This window comes from Eulemur rufifrons, chromosome 19 (genome assembly GCF_041146395.1).
Source record: "Eulemur rufifrons isolate Redbay chromosome 19, OSU_ERuf_1, whole genome shotgun sequence".
Lineage (NCBI taxonomy): Eukaryota > Metazoa > Chordata > Mammalia > Primates > Lemuridae > Eulemur > Eulemur rufifrons.
The window spans coordinates 66,336,215-66,356,654 of NC_091001.1; the positions used below are offsets into that span (position 1 = coordinate 66,336,215).

Here is a 20,440-nt window from a genome sequence, read left to right on the forward strand (position 1 = left end):
TGGGATGTTAAACCTGTCCTGAGTTTGTAATTATAATCCAGGGGAAATACAGAACAGGGGTTGCCAAACTTTTTTTTGCGAAGGGCCAGATAGCCACACAGTGGTTTTGCAGGCCACACAGTCCCTGTCACAACTATTTAACATTGCTATTGTAGCTCAAAACAGTCATAGGCAATATGTAAACAAGTGAGTATGGCTGTGTTCTAATAAACGCTGGTTGCAGGGTGGATTTGGCTCACAGGCCTGTACTTTGCTGACCTTTATGAGACAATGTTTATAGAAATGGTTTTAGCATAATTCTACAAACATTATTACTACTAGTAAAATAATGAAAACATTCTAAGATTTCTTTTCAATTCCTTTGTTCATAAATACATCCCATAAGGGATAAAATGCATGTATATTTTAAAGTGACTTGAAATAATTCTTTTCATATAGTTATGCTACCAACTTGATATGCAGACAGTCTACCATATCCCTGAGTTTGCATCCATGGGTTCAACCAAGAACAGATCAAAAATATAAAGGCAAAAGAATTTACACAAAGTTCCAAAAAACAAAACTTGAATTTGCCAAGGGCCAAGTACTCTATTGAATTCACATTAATGGAGTGATGTATAGGCATTCTATTAGGTATTATAAGTATTCAAGAGATGACTTAAAGTATATGGGGAGGATGAGTGTAGGTTATGCTCAAATACACCATTTCATATAAGGGATTTCAGCATCTGCAGATTTTGGTATCCATGGGGGAGACCCTGAAACCAATCTCCCATGGATTCCAAGGGACAACTTTATTATTTAATTCATTTATTTAATTTTTTTTATTTTATTTTTTGTTTGTTTTTCAACTCATTATGGGGGTACAAAAGATCAGGCTATATACCTGCCCATGCCTCCCCATCCTCCCGAGTCTGAGCTTCAGTTGTGTCCATTCCCTAGACAGTGCACATCACACTCATCATGTAGGTGTGCACCCCTCCCCTCCCCCCACCCCATTCCCCCCAGTCAGAACTTCAAACATGTCCATTCCCCAGGTAGTGCGCATCGCACTCAACAAGTAGGTATACACCCATCCCTTCCCCCCAGCCCCCACCTCTGTCCGATACCCAATTGGTGTTATTCCCAAATGTGCACTCAGGGAAACCAGTTTGCTGGTGAGTACATGTGGTGTTTATTTTTCCATTCTTGGGATACTTCACTTAATAGAATGGGTTCCAGCTCTCTCCAGGAGAACCAAAGAGATGCCATATCGCCATTATTTCTAATAGCTGAGTAATATTCCATGGTATACATATACCACATTTTGCTAATCCATTCATGAATTGATGGGCATTTGGGTTGTTTCCACATCTTTGCGATTGTGAATTGTGCTGCTATAAACATTCGGGTGCAGGTGTCTTTTTTATAGAATAACTTTTGTTCTTCTGGGTAGATGCCCAATAATGGGATTGCTGGATCAAATGGTAGGTCTACTTGAATCTGTTTAAGGTATCTCCACATTGCTTTCCACAGGGGTTGCACTAGTTTACAGTCCCACCAGCAGTGTACGAGTGTACCTATCTCTCCACACCCACGCCAACATGTATAGTTTTGGGACTTTTTGATAAAGGCCATTCTCACTGGAGTTAAGTGATATCTGATTGTGGTTTTGATTTGCATTTCTCTGATGATTAGAGATGTTGAACACTTTTTCATATGTTTGTTAGCCATTTTTATATCTTCTTTTGAAAAATTTCTGTTTGGGAACTACTTTTTATCTTTAATTTTATTTTATAATTATGTAAAAATGTGTATGGCTCTAAAGTCAGATCTTTAAAAAATTCAGAGAGGTCTAGTTTCAATCTATGTTTTATTCACATTGCTCCTTTTCTTTTTTTCTTTTTTTTTTTTTTTTTTGAGACAGAGTCTCACTCTGTTGCCCGGGCTAGAGTGCCGTGGCATCAACCTAGCTCACAGCAACCTCAAACTCCTGGGCTCAAGCAATCCTACTGCCTCAGCCTCCCGAGTAGCTGGGACTACAGGCATGCACCACCATGCCCAGCTAATTTTTTCTATATATATATTTTAGTTGGCCAGATAATTTCTTTTTATTTTTAGTAGAGACGGGGTCTCGCCCTTGCTCAGGCTGGTCTCGAACTCCTGACCTCCTGACCTCGAGCGACCCACCCGCCTCGGCCTCCCAGAGTGCTAGGATTACAGGCGTGAGCCACCGCGCCCGGCCACTCCTTTTCTTTTTTAGGTTGTCACCTTCGCTTTTGGTCTATCTTTCCTTTTTACAGAAAATATATATAACTAAATATACCTATATGCACACATCTATATCCCCATTTTTAGATAAAATGTAGCATACTAAACAAACTGGCAACTTGATTTTTTTAATTTAATATATCCTGATTATCACTCCATAGCAACATATAGAAATATCAAAATAATTTTTACATTATTAGAATAATTTATGCCACTAAGTTTAATAAACATGAAAACTTAGTTAACAAATAATGTTTTTTCTTTTTTATTGATACCTAATGTACATATTTATGAAGTACATGTGACATTTTGATACATTCCTATAGTGTGTAATAATCAAATCAATATATTTAGGGTATCCATTACCTTGAACATTTATCATTTCTTTTGGCCAGGAACATTTCAAATGTCTACTTATTTTGAAATATACAACATATTGTTAACTATAGCCACCCAACTGTGCTATCAAACACTACAACTTATTCCTTCTATCCAACTGTATGTTTGTATTCAGTGACTGACATCTCTTCATCCACCCCACCCCTTGAACTCTTCTCAGCCTCTAGTAACTATTATTCCACATCTCCCTGTAGAGGTCTTTTACCTAGGAATATGTGTGTTGATTTTGTGTCCTGAAACCTTACTGAATTCATTTATCAAATTCAAGACTTTTTCATAGAAGCTTTAGGTTTTTCCATACATAAAATCATGTCATCTGCAAAGAGGGACAATGCGACTTCCTCTCTTCCAATTTGGATATCTCTTATTTCTTTCTCTTGGCTGATTGCTTGGTCTAGGACTTCCAGTACTCTGTTCATTAGGAATGGTGAAAATGGGCATTCCTGTCTTGTTTCAGTTCTTAGATGAAAGGCTTTCAGCTTTTCCCCATTCAGTGTGATGTTAGCTGTGGGTTTGTCATATATGGCCTTTATTATGTTGAGGTATATTCCACTTACGCATAATTTGTTGAGTTTTTATCATGAAGGGATGTTGCATTTTATCACATGCTTTTTCGGTGTCCATTGGCATGATCATATGGTTTTTGCCCTTTATTCTGTTAATATGATGTATCATACTAATTTGCATGTGTTGAGTCATCCTTGCATCCGTGGGATAAATCCCACTTGACCATGATGTATTATCTTTTCGATGTGTTGTTAGATTAAATTTGCTAGTATTTTGTTGAGGATTTTTGCATCTATGTTCATCAGAGATATTGATCTAAAGTTTTCTTTCTTTGTTGTACTCTTTTATCAGGGTAATACTGGCCTTGTAGACAGAAAGAATTCCCTCCTCTTCAATTTTTTGGATTAGTTTGAGAAGAATTAGTGTGTGCTCTTTTTATAAGTTTGATAGAACTCAGCAGTAAAGCCATTGATCCTGGGCTTTCTTTGTTGGAAAACTTATTACTGACTCAATCTTGTTACTCATTATTGGTCTCTTCATGTTTCCTATTTCATCCTGAAATAATTTTTGTAGAATGTATGTGTCCAGGAATTTATTCATTTTCTCTAGTTTTTTCAGCTTGGTGCATTAGTCACAATAGTCTCTAATGATCCTTTGTATTTCTGTGTTATCAGTTTTAATATAAATTTATTTGTTTCTGATTTTATTGAGTTTTCTCTTTATTTCTTTGTTAGTCTAGCCAGCAGTTTCTCGATTTTTATCTTTGAACAAGCCAACTTTTTTATCTTGTTGATCTTTTGTATTTTTTTCCAGTCTGTATTTCATTTAGTTTTGCTATGATCTTTATTATTTCTTTCTTTGTACTAATTTTGGGCTTGGTTTGTTCTTGCTTTTCTAGTTCCTTGAATTGTTAGATTAGGTTGTTTATTTGAAATCTTTCTACTTTTTTATGTAGGCATTATTGCCATGAACTTCCTTCTTAACACTGCTTTGGCTATATTCCATAGGTTTTAGTATGTTGTGTTTTCCATTTCATTTCCTTCTTAATTTCTTCATTAAGCCAGGGCCATGTTTTTTTAATTAACATGTATTTTTATAGTTTCCAAAGTACCTCTTGGTATTGCTAGTTTTATTCCATTGTGGTTTGAGAAGATACGTTTTATGATTTTCATTTTTAAATTTGTTGAGACTTTTTTTGTGGCCTAGCATATTGTCTATCTTAAGAAGGTTCCATGTGCTGATGAGAAAAATATGTATTCTGTAGCTGTTAGATGAAATGTTCTGTAAATGTCTATTTAGTGCATTTGGTCTAAAGTCAGGTTTAAATACAATGTTTATTTATTTATTTTCTGTCTAGATGATGTAATGTTGAGAGTGGATGTTGAAGTCCCCTATTATTGTATTAGAGTCTATTTTTCTTCAGGTCTGGTAATACTTGCTTTTTGAATGTGGGTCCTGTAGTGTTTTGTGTGTGTGTGTGTGTGTGTGTGTGTGTAAAAACACACACACACACATATATATATATATAAATAAAATTTTTATGTCCTTTTGCTGAATTGATCCCTTTATCATTAATGACCTTTTTTGTCTCTTTTTACAGCTTTAGGCTTAAATTCTGTTTTACGTGATATAAATATAGCTACTCCTGCTCACTTTTGGTTTTTGTTTGTGTGGAAATCTTTTTCCATTTTTTCATTTCAGTTTATATGTGTCTTTATAGGTGAAGAGTCTCATAGGCAGTATATAGTTGGGTCATTTAAAAAATCCATTCAGCCAATCTGTATCTTTTAAGTGGGGAATTTAATCCATGTACATTCAAGGTTATCACTGATATGACTACCTATTCCTATTATTTTGCTATTTATTTTCACATTGTTTTGTAAATCCTTTATTCCTGTCTTCCTCTCTTATTTATAATGTGGTTTGTGGCTCCTTTCTCTTTCTCATTTCGTGTCTGCTCTACTGGTGAGTTTTATACTTTCTTTTGTTTTCATGATGGTAGATATCATCCTTTGCTTCCAGATCTAGGATTCCCTTAAACATTTCTTGTATGGCCAGTCTAGTAGTGATGAATTCCCAGTTTTTTCTTTTGTCTGAGAAAGAATTTATTTCTCCTTTATTTTTATAGCATAGCTTTGCTGGTTATAGTATGGTTGGGTGGAAGTTTTTTTTCTTTCAGCACTTTGAATATATAATACCATTCTCTCCAGGCCCGTAAAGTTTCTGCTGAGAAATCTGCTGTTAGTCTGATGAGGATTCTCTTATATGTGAATTGATGCTTTCCTCTTGCTGTTTTTAATACTGTTTTTGTCGTTTGATAATGTGCCTTGAAAAAGACCTTTGTGGGTTGAATCTAATTTGGTTATCTTTGAGCTTCCTGTATCTGGATGGCTATATCTCTTATAAGACTTGGGAACATTTCAGCTGTTGTTTTGTTAAAAAGGTTTTCTTTGCCTTTTCCCACTCCTTTCTCCCGCTGGAACTCTCAAAATTTGAATATGTGATTGCTTTTGGTATCCCATATTTCCTATAGGCTTTTTTTTTAATTCTCTTTGAGTTATTTTAAAAGATTTGTCTTCGATTTCTGAAATTCTTTTTTCTGCTTCATCTAGTCTATTGTTGAAGCTCTCTATTATATTTTTTATTTCATTCATTGAATTCTTCAATTTCAAGGTTTCTGTTTGGTTCTTTTTTATATTTATGTCTTTGTTGAATTTTTCATTCAGATCATGAATTGTTTTCCTGATTTTTTTGTATTGTTTTCTGTGTTCTCTTGTATCTCATTGAGATTATTTTAAATTTTTTTTCAGCTATTTTATAGATTTCTTTTTCATTGGAATATGTGGCTGGAAAATTATTATATTCCTTTGGAGGTGTTTCTTATGTCCATATGGTGATACCTGCACATTCAGTGTACCAGCTACTTCTACCAATTTTATGGATTGACTTTCATGGGGAAAAATATTTTACTATAGATCTAGTTATAGCATTGGTTGAGCACTTTGGCTTTGATTCTAGTTGGGCATAGTAGTGTAATCTCTGTATTATTCCTTTGACTAAAATCAGTGGTTTCTGTGAGCTCCTTAGTGGCTTAGGTTGTCAGTGGAGGCTATGATGAGGCTTTGCTGGGGCTAGAGATCCCAGGTAGGCTGGTCCTCAAGCACCAGTGGTGTGCCAGTCCTTCGGCCTCTGGGCAGCATAGTGGGCACTGGTCATAGGTCCTGGCAAGCTGATCCTTGGACCTCTAGGTGGCTTGTGCATATGCCAGCAGTGGCAGTGGTAGGCCGTGTGGGTGAGTATGTCCTTGGACCTTTGGGCAGCATGCATGGCATCTGCAATGTCACTAGAAGTGGGGGACTAACCCTCAGGCCCCCAAGTGGCATGTACTGGCACCATTGGTGGTAATGGGCTAGATGGGCCTGTCCCTAGGGTCCCAGGTGGTGCATGTGGGTAGGTACTTGTGGTGGTGATGGCAGCAGGCTGGGCCATCATCACCACAGGCTCCTGGAAAGCATGCACAGGTGCTAGTAGTGATGGGTAGAATGAGTCAATCACTAAGCCTCTGGATGGTCTGCTTGGGTGCCAGCAGTGGTGGTAATGGGCAAGTTGAACCTGTTCTATGGTTTCCTGATGGCACACAAGGTATTGGCAATGGGCAGGGCAGCCTATTGTCAGGTCCCACAATGATGCATGTGGGCACTGGCAGCAGTGGCAAGCTGGGTCAATACCCAGGTCCCAGACAGTGTGCTCAGGCACTGGTGATGGTGGCCAGGGCCAGCCTGATCTCGGCCCCCCAGTGGTGTGTGCAGGCACCTGTGGCAGCAGGCATACAGGCCTATTCTGAAGCTCCTCGATGGTGTGTGCAAGCACTGGCTGTGGTGGATAGGGTGCATCAATCCCCAGACCCCTGGATGGCGCAGCTGGGCAATAGTGGGCAGGGCAGGGCAGGCCTGTCCTCAGGGCCCATGATGGTGCCGAGGCAAGCTGGTCCCTGGTCTCCCTGAAGGTATGTGTAAGTATGTGGCAGCTCTTTTGCTGGGGGTGTGAGGCTGCCATCAGTGGCCAGTCTAGCAGCTTTGTTCTCCTCTACTTCCAAGTCTCAAAGGTTTCCTGTCCCTTACCTGATGAATGCCAGTGTTCTTCTTAGACCCTCTATTCTGCATGTGATTTTCTACTTGCTGTTTTGGTCCTTCTTTATAGAGGAGGTGAGTGCTAGGTGCCTCTAGTCAGCTATCGTGAAGCCCCTTCCCCACCATAAGTAATTTTCTAGAAAAATATAAATGGTTAAAATTGACATAAGGAATAAACAAACTCTCCATTTATCCTAAAGACAAAATTCAAACAGTAGTCAAAAATTTAACTCCTGAAAGGAAGCAGTTGGTTTTATTTATTGGTTCTACAAAATCTTCAAAAACACATAATTCCCCAAAACATATTGTAACATGAAAATATGTGACATCCCAAGTACATTATTTGGTAACATAAAATATAGGCTATTTTCATACATTTTCATTTTTAAAATGACTATTCATCATTTTGACATAAGAAAGACTATAAAACATTTATGTAGACATTGAGAACTGATTTCTGCAATTTATATTTCTATTAATATAAGTTATTTAACATTACTTCCTCATATTAAAAGTTACATTCTCACATCTACAAAATACAAAACTTCTAAAATATTAACACAGTATAATATACAATATTCCTGATTCTTAATATTCCTGATCACTCCTCATTGATCAGATTTGTCCTGTGAAGAGAAATGTTATTTTTAAATATGTAGAAAAAGAATTATATCAACATTTTACACTTTTATGTTTAAGTGACATAGAGCAGCATGAATTTGAATGTTCTGAAGGCAATTTTGGATAAGGTTTAAACCTGTAAAGCTATAGAATATCAATAAAATTGTTCAATTATCAGTTGATTTTAACTAAGAAAGTTATCTCACAGGATGAGAACAAAGTAATCTTAAATATGTATAAGCTGTTCCATATCTCACAAAACTATCAATCCAGAAAATGTTATAACAATATCAATACATCATGGTAGTTATATTTACTTGTCAATAACTGATCCAAAGTATGTTTCACAGATGAAACTCTATTCAAGATTTATTTCGCTTCAAATACTTTTTACTATAAATTTGCATATTCATTCTGCTAGCACATTCAAATTCCTCTGTGAAAAGCAATGAGAACCCAGGAACAGCAAGTCTTTAATTGTAGATCATAGATGATACAGAATTATGCGTAAATTTTGAAAGCCGGATCATGGCCAAAGACTTTCAGTTTATCTTTTGGTGGATGGAAGCCAATTTCACTTAATAGAGCTAAATAATGACACTAATATAAGTCAAACTGTCAAATGGTAAATAATAAAATTGTAATTGAGATTGACAGATATAAGTGGTTGATTCTTCTGAATATTTTTCTGAAAAATTGCTTCCAAGTTAGTAACACTTTTATAATCTAACTATCCACCAGCTAGGTAACCCTGATTGGGTGGCCATCTCTTGCCATCTAAATTGTCCAAGTAGACTTATTATATGCCATTTTAATCTTATACAATGACACCCAAAAGGGACCAGCAAAACAAAAAATAAAACATGGTACATCTTAACAGTGTTTTCTTGTGCCTCTCTCCCATACACATGATTTAAAACAAATTGACAATTATGTATATTTATGGGGTACAATGTGATGTTTTAATCTATGTATACATTGTAGAAAGATTCATTTGAGCTAATACATTACTGCTTCACCAACTTACCATTTTTTTGTGATCAAAACATTAAAAATCTATTTGTTTAGCAATTTTGAAATGTACAATACATTATTATTAACTGCGGTCACCATGCAGTGCAAGAGGTCATTAAAACTTACTCCTCAAGTCTTAATGAAATTTTGTACCCTTTGAACATCATCTTCCCTTTCCCCAAGCCTTTCCCACTTATCCCACCCCATGCTCTATAACTACTTTCTAGTCTTTTTCTATGAGGAGCAACTCTTTATAGATTCCACATATAAGTGAGTTCACACAGTATTTGTCTTTTTGTACCTGCCTTATTTCACTTAGCATAGTGTTCTCTAGTTCCATCTGTGTTATCACAAATGACAGAATTTCCTTCTTTTTAAGGACCATATAGTATCTCATTGTGTATATATACCACATTTTCTTTATCCATTCATCTACTGACAGACAATTAGGTTGCTTCCATATCTTGGCTGTTGTGAATGATCTTGAAAACGAACATGTTATTACAGATATCTCTTTGACATACTGATTTCAGTTCCTTTGGATATATACCCCAAAGTGGGATTGCTGGATCATATGGCATTTCTGTTTTTAGTTTTTTGAGGACCCTCTTTACTATTTTCCAAAATGATCGTACTAATTTACACTCCCACCGACAGCATACAAGTGTTCTCATTTCTCCATATCGTCGTCAAAACTTATTCATATTTTTGACAGTAGCCATTTTAACAGATATGAGGTGATATTTTATTATAGTTTTAATTTGCATTTCCCTGACAATAATAGAAATGTTGAGCATTTTTCATACATCTATTGGCCATTCATATCTCTACTTTTGAGAAATGTCTCTTCAGATCTTTGCCCATATTTTAATCAGGTTATTTGTGTTCTTATTATTGAGTTGTTTGCATTCCTTATATATTTTTTTAATTTAATTTGTTATTTTTGAGACAGAGTCCTGCTCTGTTGCCCAGGCTATAGTGAGTGCTGTGGAGTCAGTCTAGCTCACAGCAACCTCAAACTCCTGGGCTCAAGTGATCCTCCTGCCTCAGCTTCCCAAGTAGCTGGGACAGCAGGCACACACCACCATGCCCAGCTAATTTTTTCTACTTTTAATAGAGATGGGGTCTCACTCTTGCTCAGGCTAGTCTTGAACTCCTGAGCTCAAGAGATCCTCCTGCCTTGGCCTCCCAGAGTGCTAGGATTACAGGCATGAGCCACTGTGCCTGGCCCATTGTTTTTCTAATTTTATTTTTCTCTGATCTTTGTTAGTTCCTTCCTTATATGTTTGGGATTACTTTGTTCTTCTTTTTCTAGTTCCTTAAGGTGTAAAGGTAGGTTGTTTGAGATCTTCTTTTGTGATGTAGGCATTTATTGGTATAAACTTCCCTCTCAGTCCTGAGGGGGACTGCATCCATCTCATAAGTTTTGGTATATTGTGTTTCCATTTTCATTTATCTCAAGATACTTAAAAAAATTTTTTTTTTTAGAGACAAGGTCTCACTTTGGTGCCCAGGCTGCAGTGCAGTGGCATGATCATAGCTCACTGTAACCCCAAACTCCTGGGTTCAATTAATTCTCCCACCTCAGTCTCCCAAGAAGCTGGGACCACAGGCACACCACACCATGCCTGGCTAATTGATTTTTTTATTTTTTTAGAGCTAGCGTCTTGCCATGTTGCCCAGGCTGGTCTTGAGCTCCAGCAATCCTCCTGCCTCAGGCTCCCAAAGTGCTAGGGGCCCAGAGTAAGATATTTGTTTCCCTTTTAATTTCTTCTTTGACCCATTGGTTATTGTTTAATTTCCACATATCTGTGAGTTTTCCAAGATTCCTCCTGTTACTGATTTTTAGTTTCATGCCATTGTGGTCAGAAAAGATACCCGATATAATTTCAGTCTTCTTAAATTTGTTAAGACTTGTTTTGTGGCCTAACATAGGATATATCCTGGAGAATGTTCCATGTGTACCTGAAAGGAATTCTGTTGCTATTGGGTAGGATGTTCTGTATATATGTTAGGTCCATTTGGTCTAAAGTATGGTTTAAGTCTAATATTTCCTCATGGATTTTCTGACTATATTATCTGTCCAGTGTTCAAAGTGGGGTAATGAAGTCTCCTACTATTATATTTGCAGTGAATCTCTCTCTTCAGATCTATTAATATTTCCTTCATATATTTAAGTGCTCCAATGTTGGATGCATGTACATCTACAATTGTTAAAACTTCTTGATGAAATTACCCCTTTAACATTACATAATGACCTCCTTTGTCTCTTTTTACAGTTTTTGCCTTAAAGTCTGTTTTATTTGCTATAAGAATAGCTATCCCAGCACTCTTTTGGTTTCCATCTGAATGGACTTTTTCCATCCCTTCACTTTCAGTCTATGTGTGTCCTTAGAGGGGAAGTTAGTCTCTTCTAGGCAGTATGTAGTTGGGTTTTCCAGACACATGATTCTGAACAACTAGTGATAACACAGTCCACTAGTCTGTGAGAATCTTAATGGCCAGGTATCTGGCCTGGCGTAGATTCAGGTTGTATTATAGGGCTTGAAGCTTTTACAATTTGAGGAACACTACTTAAGGAAAATAATTTAAATATTTAAATACAAAATTAGGTACCAGAAAGGACTTACACAAGTAAGAGGTAAAAAGCTTAAGCTTCATTAGGTTCATGTAAAATTCACCTCTGCATCTGGTACAAAGTAAATATTCCATAATAATTTATTGAATAATTTTTGATTAGTTAATAGCTATTGATTAAATCTGAAGTTTGGATGTGGCCTCTTGCTTGCAACTTCTTTAATGTAGTATGACTTAACAGTACCTGAGCATTAATTAATCTCAACCAGCTTTAGTGCACGTCCTTTATTCCTACATGTGCTAGCCTATTCCAGTAAAGGACATGAAAATGAAATAAATAGCTGAGTGGATTTTATTTTCTTGATTCACTTAGAATATGACCATTTCCAAAAGTTTTGTTGTCTTAGCTAATTTTCTGCTGCTATAACACAATACCACAGACTGGGTAATTTAGAAACAAAATAGGTGTATTTGGCTGATAGTTCTGGAGGCTGAGAAATCCAAGAGCATGGTTGCCAACATCTGGCGAGAGTCATCTCATGGCAGAATGGTAGAAGGTAGAAGTCAGCACACAAGAGAGAGGAAATCAGGCCAAACTTGCTTTTATAACAAACCCAGTCTCTTGATAACTAACCTACTCCCTCCATGACAGCATTAATCCATTCATAAGGACAGAGCCCTCATGGCCTAAACACCTCTTAAAGACCCCACCCCCTCCAATGCCATTACATTGGCAAGTAAGTTGCAACATGAGAGTTTTTGGCAGGGACACTCAAGTCATAGTATTTGTGAATACATTTAATTGTATAAATACATTTAAACTAAGTTCCAAAGCTAAAACTGTCTAAAATTATAAAACAAATGAATCCAGAAGATAGCCATTTGGGAGGTGATATAGATACTAGATATATCTTTTACAAGAACCTAAAGATTTAATGAAGTCTGTCATACTGAGAGCATGGAATTATAGAGATACACTCTCTAGTACTGTATTTCACTAAAGGCCACATTCAGATATATGAATAGTGAAGAAGCCCACAAGTGTATCAGTAAATAAATGGACTGCTTAATATTTCCAAACAGATTATGAAATGAAGACATTCATAGCAGAGATACAATATCAGTTTAAGAATTGTTGAGGTTTACCCTCTTCAAATTAATGACTCTAGTTCCCCCTAACAATTGACAAAGTACAGAGGAGAAATTAGATAATTAAGGAAGAATGAGAAAGACAGAAAATATTCCAGAAATAATTTGTGGACCACAGATCTTACAGGCAATACTTACAACACTGCTCAACATAAAGAGCTCACACTAGTAATCCACAAATAAAACCATATATGTATGGTTATGTTTCTTTTTCTTTGGTTTATATGCCTATATACCAGTACTATATAGTCTTAAAATTAACTAGAATACTTGAATATTCTTGACCATTTGTTTTGACATATGAATTTTAAGATCAACTTGTCAAATTCCATGAGAAACTTTGAGAAGATTTTTATTGGAATTCCACTGAATTTTACAGATTATTTGGGGTCAAAATTGATATCTTTATGATGTATAGTCTTCCCAGACCTAAGCAGATGTATGTCTGTATTTTAATCAGGTATTTATTTATGTCCTTCAGTAATACTTGGTAATTTCTTCTCAAATGTATTGCATATTTTTTGCTTACTTTTAGTGAAGAATCAAATACAAATTTCAACAGAGAACAGAAATTAGAGAAAGCCACATAACTCATTTTGTAAGCTATAACCTTGATACTAGTCAAGGGAAGACCAAGTCAAGTCAGTCATGGACTAGTCTTAATTGGTAACATAGATGCAAAATTCTTAAATATCAGCAAGTTGGATATAGTAGTATGTATTTTTAAATAACGAATTTCTTCACTGAATATAAGGATCTATTATGAAAGTATCATTGAACTCCTAGATGAAAAGATAAAAACCATATGATTATTTTAATTGATCTACATTTAAGTTGCTTCTAATTTTTCATTGTTATAAACAATGCTTTAATCACCAATCTTGGACATTGTCCCACCATTTCCTTAGGAAGATTTCCCCAAAGTGCAAGTGAATTTAAAATTCTGATGTATTGCTAAAACATAGGGCCAGCAAACCTTTTCTGGAAATGGCCAGATAGAAAATATGATAGGCTTGTGGGCCAAGAGGCAAAACTGAGGTTATTATATAGGTACTTATATAACAAGAAAAAAACCAAATGTCCATAAATCTTTATTGACAAAATTAAAAATATTATAATAATTGAGTATAATTTTTATAATACAGGTCTGTATATGTGAAAGTGGAATTCTTTTTTGGAGGGGGATAACAGTTCACTTAATTGGGGTTGAAAGCTGGTGTTTCCTATCTTCAGCATCTTTTGCAAACATTAATCTGTTAATGCTGATCTACAATGAGAGTGTACATATTTAACCTTTGAAAATGTCTTTCCACATAGATAGGTACTGCCAAATACTGATATCAATTCTTGAGTATATGGTTTTAATTGAGTATATTCACAGACTGGAAGACATTTTTAGAATTCTATCAGCTAAAAGGCATTCTAGCCTTTTAGCTTGTCATTACATTGCAAATCACTTCTAATTAAAGTTTCTCAATTGCACAGTTAAATGGATTTTGGAATATGGAAATTTCTTTTGCACTTGGATCAAGGTTTGAAAAACACTGCTGTAGTTTGAAATCAGAAAATATGTCTCTGGAAATTTGTGTAGGAATGGAGATATCACTTTTTTTTCTTTTAAGAGACAGAATCTATTGCCCAGGCTGGAGTGCAATGGTGCGATCATAGCTCACTGTAACCTCAAACTCCTGGCCTCAAGCAATCCTCCCACCTCAGCCTCCCCAGTAGCTTGAATGACAGTCTTGCACCACCATGCCCTGCAAATTTTTTAATTTGTTGCAGGGATGAGGTCTTGCTATGTTGCCCAGGCTGGAGTGCAAAACTCCCAGCCTCAAGCAATCTTCATGTCTTGGCCTCCCAAAGCGGTGGGATTACAGGCATTAGATACTGTGCCCAGCCTTTTTTAAAAAACTTTGACAGTGCAAGACGTATATACCATAGCCTGACATTACTTGCAACTCAAATAATGTTCTTATTGAAATGACTTTATCACAGTTTCACAGATAAGCACTGTTTTGCTTTGTAATTTTAGTTTGAAACATTTTCAAGCCTGCCTCAAAAGCTAATTCGAAAGCCATTCAGAGTGCAATAACAGTGGTTGAGCATGGTTCTTCAAACCATTAAGAATGTAAAAACCCATTTTTTACTTGAGGACGGTACAAAAGCCAGGCTAGATTTGGCCCATGGGCCATAGTTTACTGACCCTTGCTCTATAAAGTCTTAACCAGTAAATGTTAAGTGCCTGTTTTCCCAAAACTTTGCAACTTGAGGTTATTAATTTTTAAAAATGTATATAATTTGAAATTACATTTTTTTAATTTGCATTTATTTGAATAAGGTGAAATATTTTTTCCTGATTGTAGGCCATTTATATTTCTTCATTATAAACTAACCATATTTTTTCCATCTTTATGTAGTAAAGTTTTCATTCCAATAATCATTTTGTATACCAAAAAGAGTTCTAAATCCTTTGTGTAGTGTCTCTATCTACTTGTTTACTCTTATTTTCCACTGCTTTCTCCCACATATCCAACACTCATTCCGTATTAAAAGATCTGCCATTGCCTGATAGAGCTGTGTTTTCTCAAGCTTCTTTGTATATATACATCAGGTGTCATTGTCACCTTTTCTCCATTTTCCATGCTAGTGTAATTCTTATTCATCCTTCAAGACTCAGATCAAAGATCATTTCCTCCTCTTTGGCTGTATAGTATTCTGTACAAATATCTGCCATAAAATCTATCATACTTTTTTGTGGTTAACTGTTGATTTACAGTGGTCTCTAACTGGGCTCAAAGCTATTTGAGACATGGTATTGTAACTGATCTCTATACTCCAGAACAGTGCCCAGTACTTACTAGATAGTAATTATTTATTAACTGAATAAGCTCAAAATAATAGTAGTAGTAATAATAACAAATATATGCCAAACATATAAAATCAGATTGTTTAGTATTTCTTTTAGAGTGCTTGAGAATGTAATATTGAATTAAATTCTGAAGAAGCTCCCTCAGATATTAAAGTTTCACCAAAGAAAATAGCAGTTAGATTTTTATTCCCTGACAAAACAGAGTATATCAAACACTTTAAATAATTGCCTTTAGTTATAGCTGTGATCTCCAATTCAGAAAAATTTGCTTGTACTGGAAAACTAAAAAGAATATTCATCAGCTGTTTCTATTTTGTAATCTGAACAATAAGTTTCTTTCAAACTCTCCTTTGTAACTTGAGCAAGATTCATTTTGGATTAATCTTTTATTTTGCTTTATTTCCAAAGGATATCCATTACCTTGCACTAGATAAGGGTGAATTGGCACTAGCTGAAGTGGCAAGAAAAAGAGCTAGTGACATTGATGCAGAATCAATAACCTCTGGAGTTGGTAAGAATTAATGCTGGTTTTTTAAAGTGCTTTTTGTTTTAATCAATACTCAGTATCATTTCTATTTATGTTTGTAGGGCATGGTTGGTTAATTTGAATTACTTTCTTGTAAAGACAGTGCCTTTAAAGAAAGAAGAATTAAGCCTTGACAAATAGTACAATATTGAAATACAAGTTGGAATTGTATAAATGTGAAATTGATAATCAGTGATTACTATAAGTCATTTAGTAAAAAGGACATTATTCTTTTCATAAGATTTTGGGGAAAAGAGTTTATTATCATTATCAGTGCTATTACTAAAATTAACCAACACAGAAATTCATATAATCCTTTATTTATACACAGACATGTCATATTTCAGAAGAATTCTGTCCTATATTAGGCAACGTATTTCATATGGTATTTTAAATTTGATGAGTGATTTGTTTTCATATAGAAGCTGTTAGTCATTTTTCAGTGGAGTATTCTAAAGAAGACAGATCAGAAGCCTTAGATTGAATCTAAAAGTCCACTTAAACTTTATAATATAAAAAGAAAGTTTTAAAAGAGTATTATATCAATACTAACTTCCTTTTTTAGACTCAGTTCATCTAATGGCAGTATTAATACTTGGAAATCCATTTCCTATTCTTCCTGGCATTTATTATTTCTAGATTAGACAAAGGACCCTGTAATATAATTGATTTCTCTGAGGAACTCCTATAAAACAGAAGTTTTAAAAAGTTTTCCACTTTGTAAGTACCTGAAAATATTATAGCTCCATTCTACCATGATAGCTTTAAACCTGAATACCAGGGCTGACAATTGCTTACCAACAAGATATCATTCTCTCTTCCCCAAGAGAGTTCCAAACTGACTGAATCCAAAGGTGCATAGACCACTTTCAAATCTCCATAAGGAATACTATTAATTCAATATTAGATAGGTTGACCTATCATTGTATCTTGTTACTTGCTAAGGATAGTGATGTACCTCCTATTAATAGTAATAGGTAATATTTATTGAATGCTCACTATGGGCCAGACACTATTCTCAGTTACAGATATTAACTAATTTAATTTTTACCACAACTCTGTGAGGTAGGTTCAATTTATATTTGTTATGTGAAGTCACTTCTAACTAAATGATGAAACCCCATAGCATGTTAACAGGAATTGTGATGGGGATACAAATATTCTCCATCCCGATCCCTCTAGCTGTTTAGGAAAACAGCAGGATGTTAATTCATAGCCAATTTTCCTTAGTTGTCTTCTATCCTGCGTCTTCCACCCAGGGTATCAGATGTAATGAATGATATTTTTGCATTCTAACCTATTTAAATGACTAAGGGTGAAAAGGAATATCATGAGATTACCATAAAATTTCAGAAAAATGAAGAAACTCCACTATTCACCAAAATGCATCTTGTGCCCTATGTATTCTCTGATCAGATTACTGTGGCCAGCTGATAATTCCTAGCCAGAAATCTGTGTACCCTCTTTGAGCCCTGCCTCATGTCTAGCAAGTATCTTTTCAGTGAAGCCCTGTGACTCCCCTTTTCTCAGCCTTGTTTTAGGCCTTTTGACCTAGATTCCTATCTTTTGCTAAACATACCATTCAATAACATTAGTAACTTTCAAGAGGCTAACGTCTTAGATGAATGTTCTAATCCACTTTTGTTCATAAAACTGGGTACTGTACTCACAATTCCAAGTGGAGTTAGGGAAGAATCTCTGGTTTCCTCATCATGGTCTCTGCTCGGCTCTTTGCTGAAGCCTGCATCATGCCGGGGAATGCTAATATTCTCTCAAATTCCTTCAATTTAATTCCACTATTCTCTTAAAGTTACCCCAAAGCAGAAAGTTATTAAATTTTTGGCTTTCAAAGTAGTTTTCTGATGCAAGCAGGCGGCCAAACTATGTAAGATATAATGAGTAGTTCCAGCTACATGGGAGAGTCTGTTAAAAAAAAAAAAAAAGTATCAGACATAATAACTGTCAACACAGTTAAAAGTAAGCTTTGCCAAAGCAAAAGTTGAATGATAATGATAAAGTGTACAATATGGCAATTTTTAAAAAACTTTATTGACATATACATACAAAGTGCACAAAACCTAAGTGTATGACTAAATGAATTTTTCACTAAGTGGACACATTCTTGTAACCAGTATCCAGACCAAATAATATATATTACCAGCCCCTCAGAAGCCCTACTGTACACCCTTCAAGATACTACACCCTCAGCCCAACTATCCAGACTAACAGCCCAGTGGATTGATTTCGCCCTTTTCAAAGTTTATATAAATGGATTTTTACATATATTCTTTATTATTTGGCTCCTTCTATTCAACATTATGAATCTGAAAATCTTTCATATTGTTGCATATAGTTGTAATCCTTCTACTCTTTTTGCTATAACAGTATTCCAATGTATGAATATACTACAATTTTATTCATTCTACTTTTGATGGACATTAGGGCTCTTTCAAGTTTGGGACTATTGTAAATAGTGTTGCTATGAACATTCTTATGTATGTCTTTTAAGAAACATAAGTATGTAGATCTGTTGGACTTGTGCTTAAGAAGCGGAATTCCTGTGACACAGGATATGCAGCTGTAGTAGCTACAACAATTTACCTCCTTACCGGCAGTGCATAAGAGTTCCAGTTTTGTCTATCCTCACTGATGCTTGGTATTGTCTGTCTTTTAGCCATTCTGGTGGCAAAAGGCATTGTATTTTTGTGTATGTGACAGTATATAGACTGTTTCTGGACTCTGTTCTATTTCATTAGTGTGTTTGTCTATACTTGCACAAATACCTCACTGCTTTAAGCAACTCTGGCTTTAAATCTTAGATAGTGCAAGTTGCCCAGGTTTGTTCAGGATTGCTTTAGTTATCTTTCCATATAAATCTCAGAATCAGCTTGCACCCCAACCCAAGGGGAAAAAAGGGAAAAGGGGCTGAAATTCTGGTTGGAATTTCATAAATTTATAGACAAAGTTGAGCTGAATTGATTTCTTTATGTCTTCTCTATTTTTTCTTAAAAATGTTTGTGGTTTCCACTGTAGTGGTCTTTCATATCTTCCCTTAGATTTATCCTAAAAGTATTTCTTTTTTTGCTTAGTTTATAGTAACCTTACTTAAAAATTTCATTTTCTGTTTATTTCTGGTACATACACAATTGACTACTGTTATTAAATACATTGAACTTATAGCCAACAGCAGCACTAATGCTAATAGTTTTTAAATTCTTTTGAATTTTCTACATCCCAGTCATGTCATCTGCATATGAGGACAGTTTGATTGATTCCTTCCTTTCCAATTCTTATGCCTTTTTTTTCTTTTTATATAATGCACTGGCTAGAAGCTGCAGTATAATCTTGAATAGAAGTTATAACAGGCATCATTTTCTGCTTCTTGATTCTTAGGGAAAGCCTTCAATAATTTACCATTTGGCATAAGGTTCTCCTCAGGTTTTTTAAATGCATAAACCTGTTAATCATATTAAGAAAGTTCAATAACTAGCTTGCTCAGAGTTTCTATCAATAGGTGTAGAGTTTTATTGAATCTTTTTCTGGATTTATCAAGATGATCATATGATTTGTTCAATAGATGGTAAATTTCATTGATTTTTTTTCAAATGATAAAGTACCCTTGCATTCTTAGAATAAACACAACTTGTGATGTATTTTTAAACATTGCTGGATTTGATTTGCTATTATTTTAAAATTTTGGCATTTATGTTCATGAAGGATTGGTCCATAATCTTCTTTTAGTTTAATTTTTGATGTCTAAAGTTCTAGAAAGGATATATTTAAATATGTAATATATACAATCCAGTTATGTATTGCACATAAAACACTATTCCTACAAATTAAAAATTTTACATTTATCTTGACTGTATCATTATCAATATTTGGTTTTGGTACTGTACTAAAGTTTTGCAACATTTCATAGGAGGAAACTGGGGAAAGATACATGGAATTCCTCATAACTGCATACAAATCTATAATTATCTCAAAATAAAGTTAATTTTAAAAATTTACATTAACAAAGTCACCTACGTTAAGTACTGTGATATCCCTTATCTTACTTGGTCCTCACAACTTAGCTCTGAAGTAGAAACTACTCAAGTGGTGAATTTTTGAGAGGTTTCTTTAGGTATACACAATGGAATGGGTTGGCAGTGGAAATGTTCCATAACTTTCAAAAAGTTGAGAGCCACTGCCCTTGAGCAATTTTAATCAATTTGCTATTCCTACAATTCCCACCTTGGATTCCTCAATACAATAGCTCCATGAGATATTCAACAAAATAAAAGATGTGTGGCCAAATACATAAAGGAAATATTAATACAAAGTAATTTCTTAGGAAATTTCTGATATACATAAAATATTTTGAGAAGTCCCAAAGTAAACTATTATAGCATTTGC

At 35.1% G+C, this 20,440-nt stretch overlaps 1 protein-coding gene across 1 annotated transcript in view; it reads left to right on the forward strand.

Moving 5' to 3' along the window:
* The window catches only part of WDPCP (WD repeat containing planar cell polarity effector), a 318,395-nt gene that overhangs the window by 212,889 nt on the left and 85,066 nt on the right, over positions 1–20,440 (forward strand). The window contains exon 16 of the mRNA XM_069493874.1: positions 15,925–16,027. Coding sequence (XP_069349975.1) covers positions 15,925–16,027 — 103 coding nt within the window. The remainder of the gene's footprint in view (positions 1–15,924; positions 16,028–20,440) is intronic.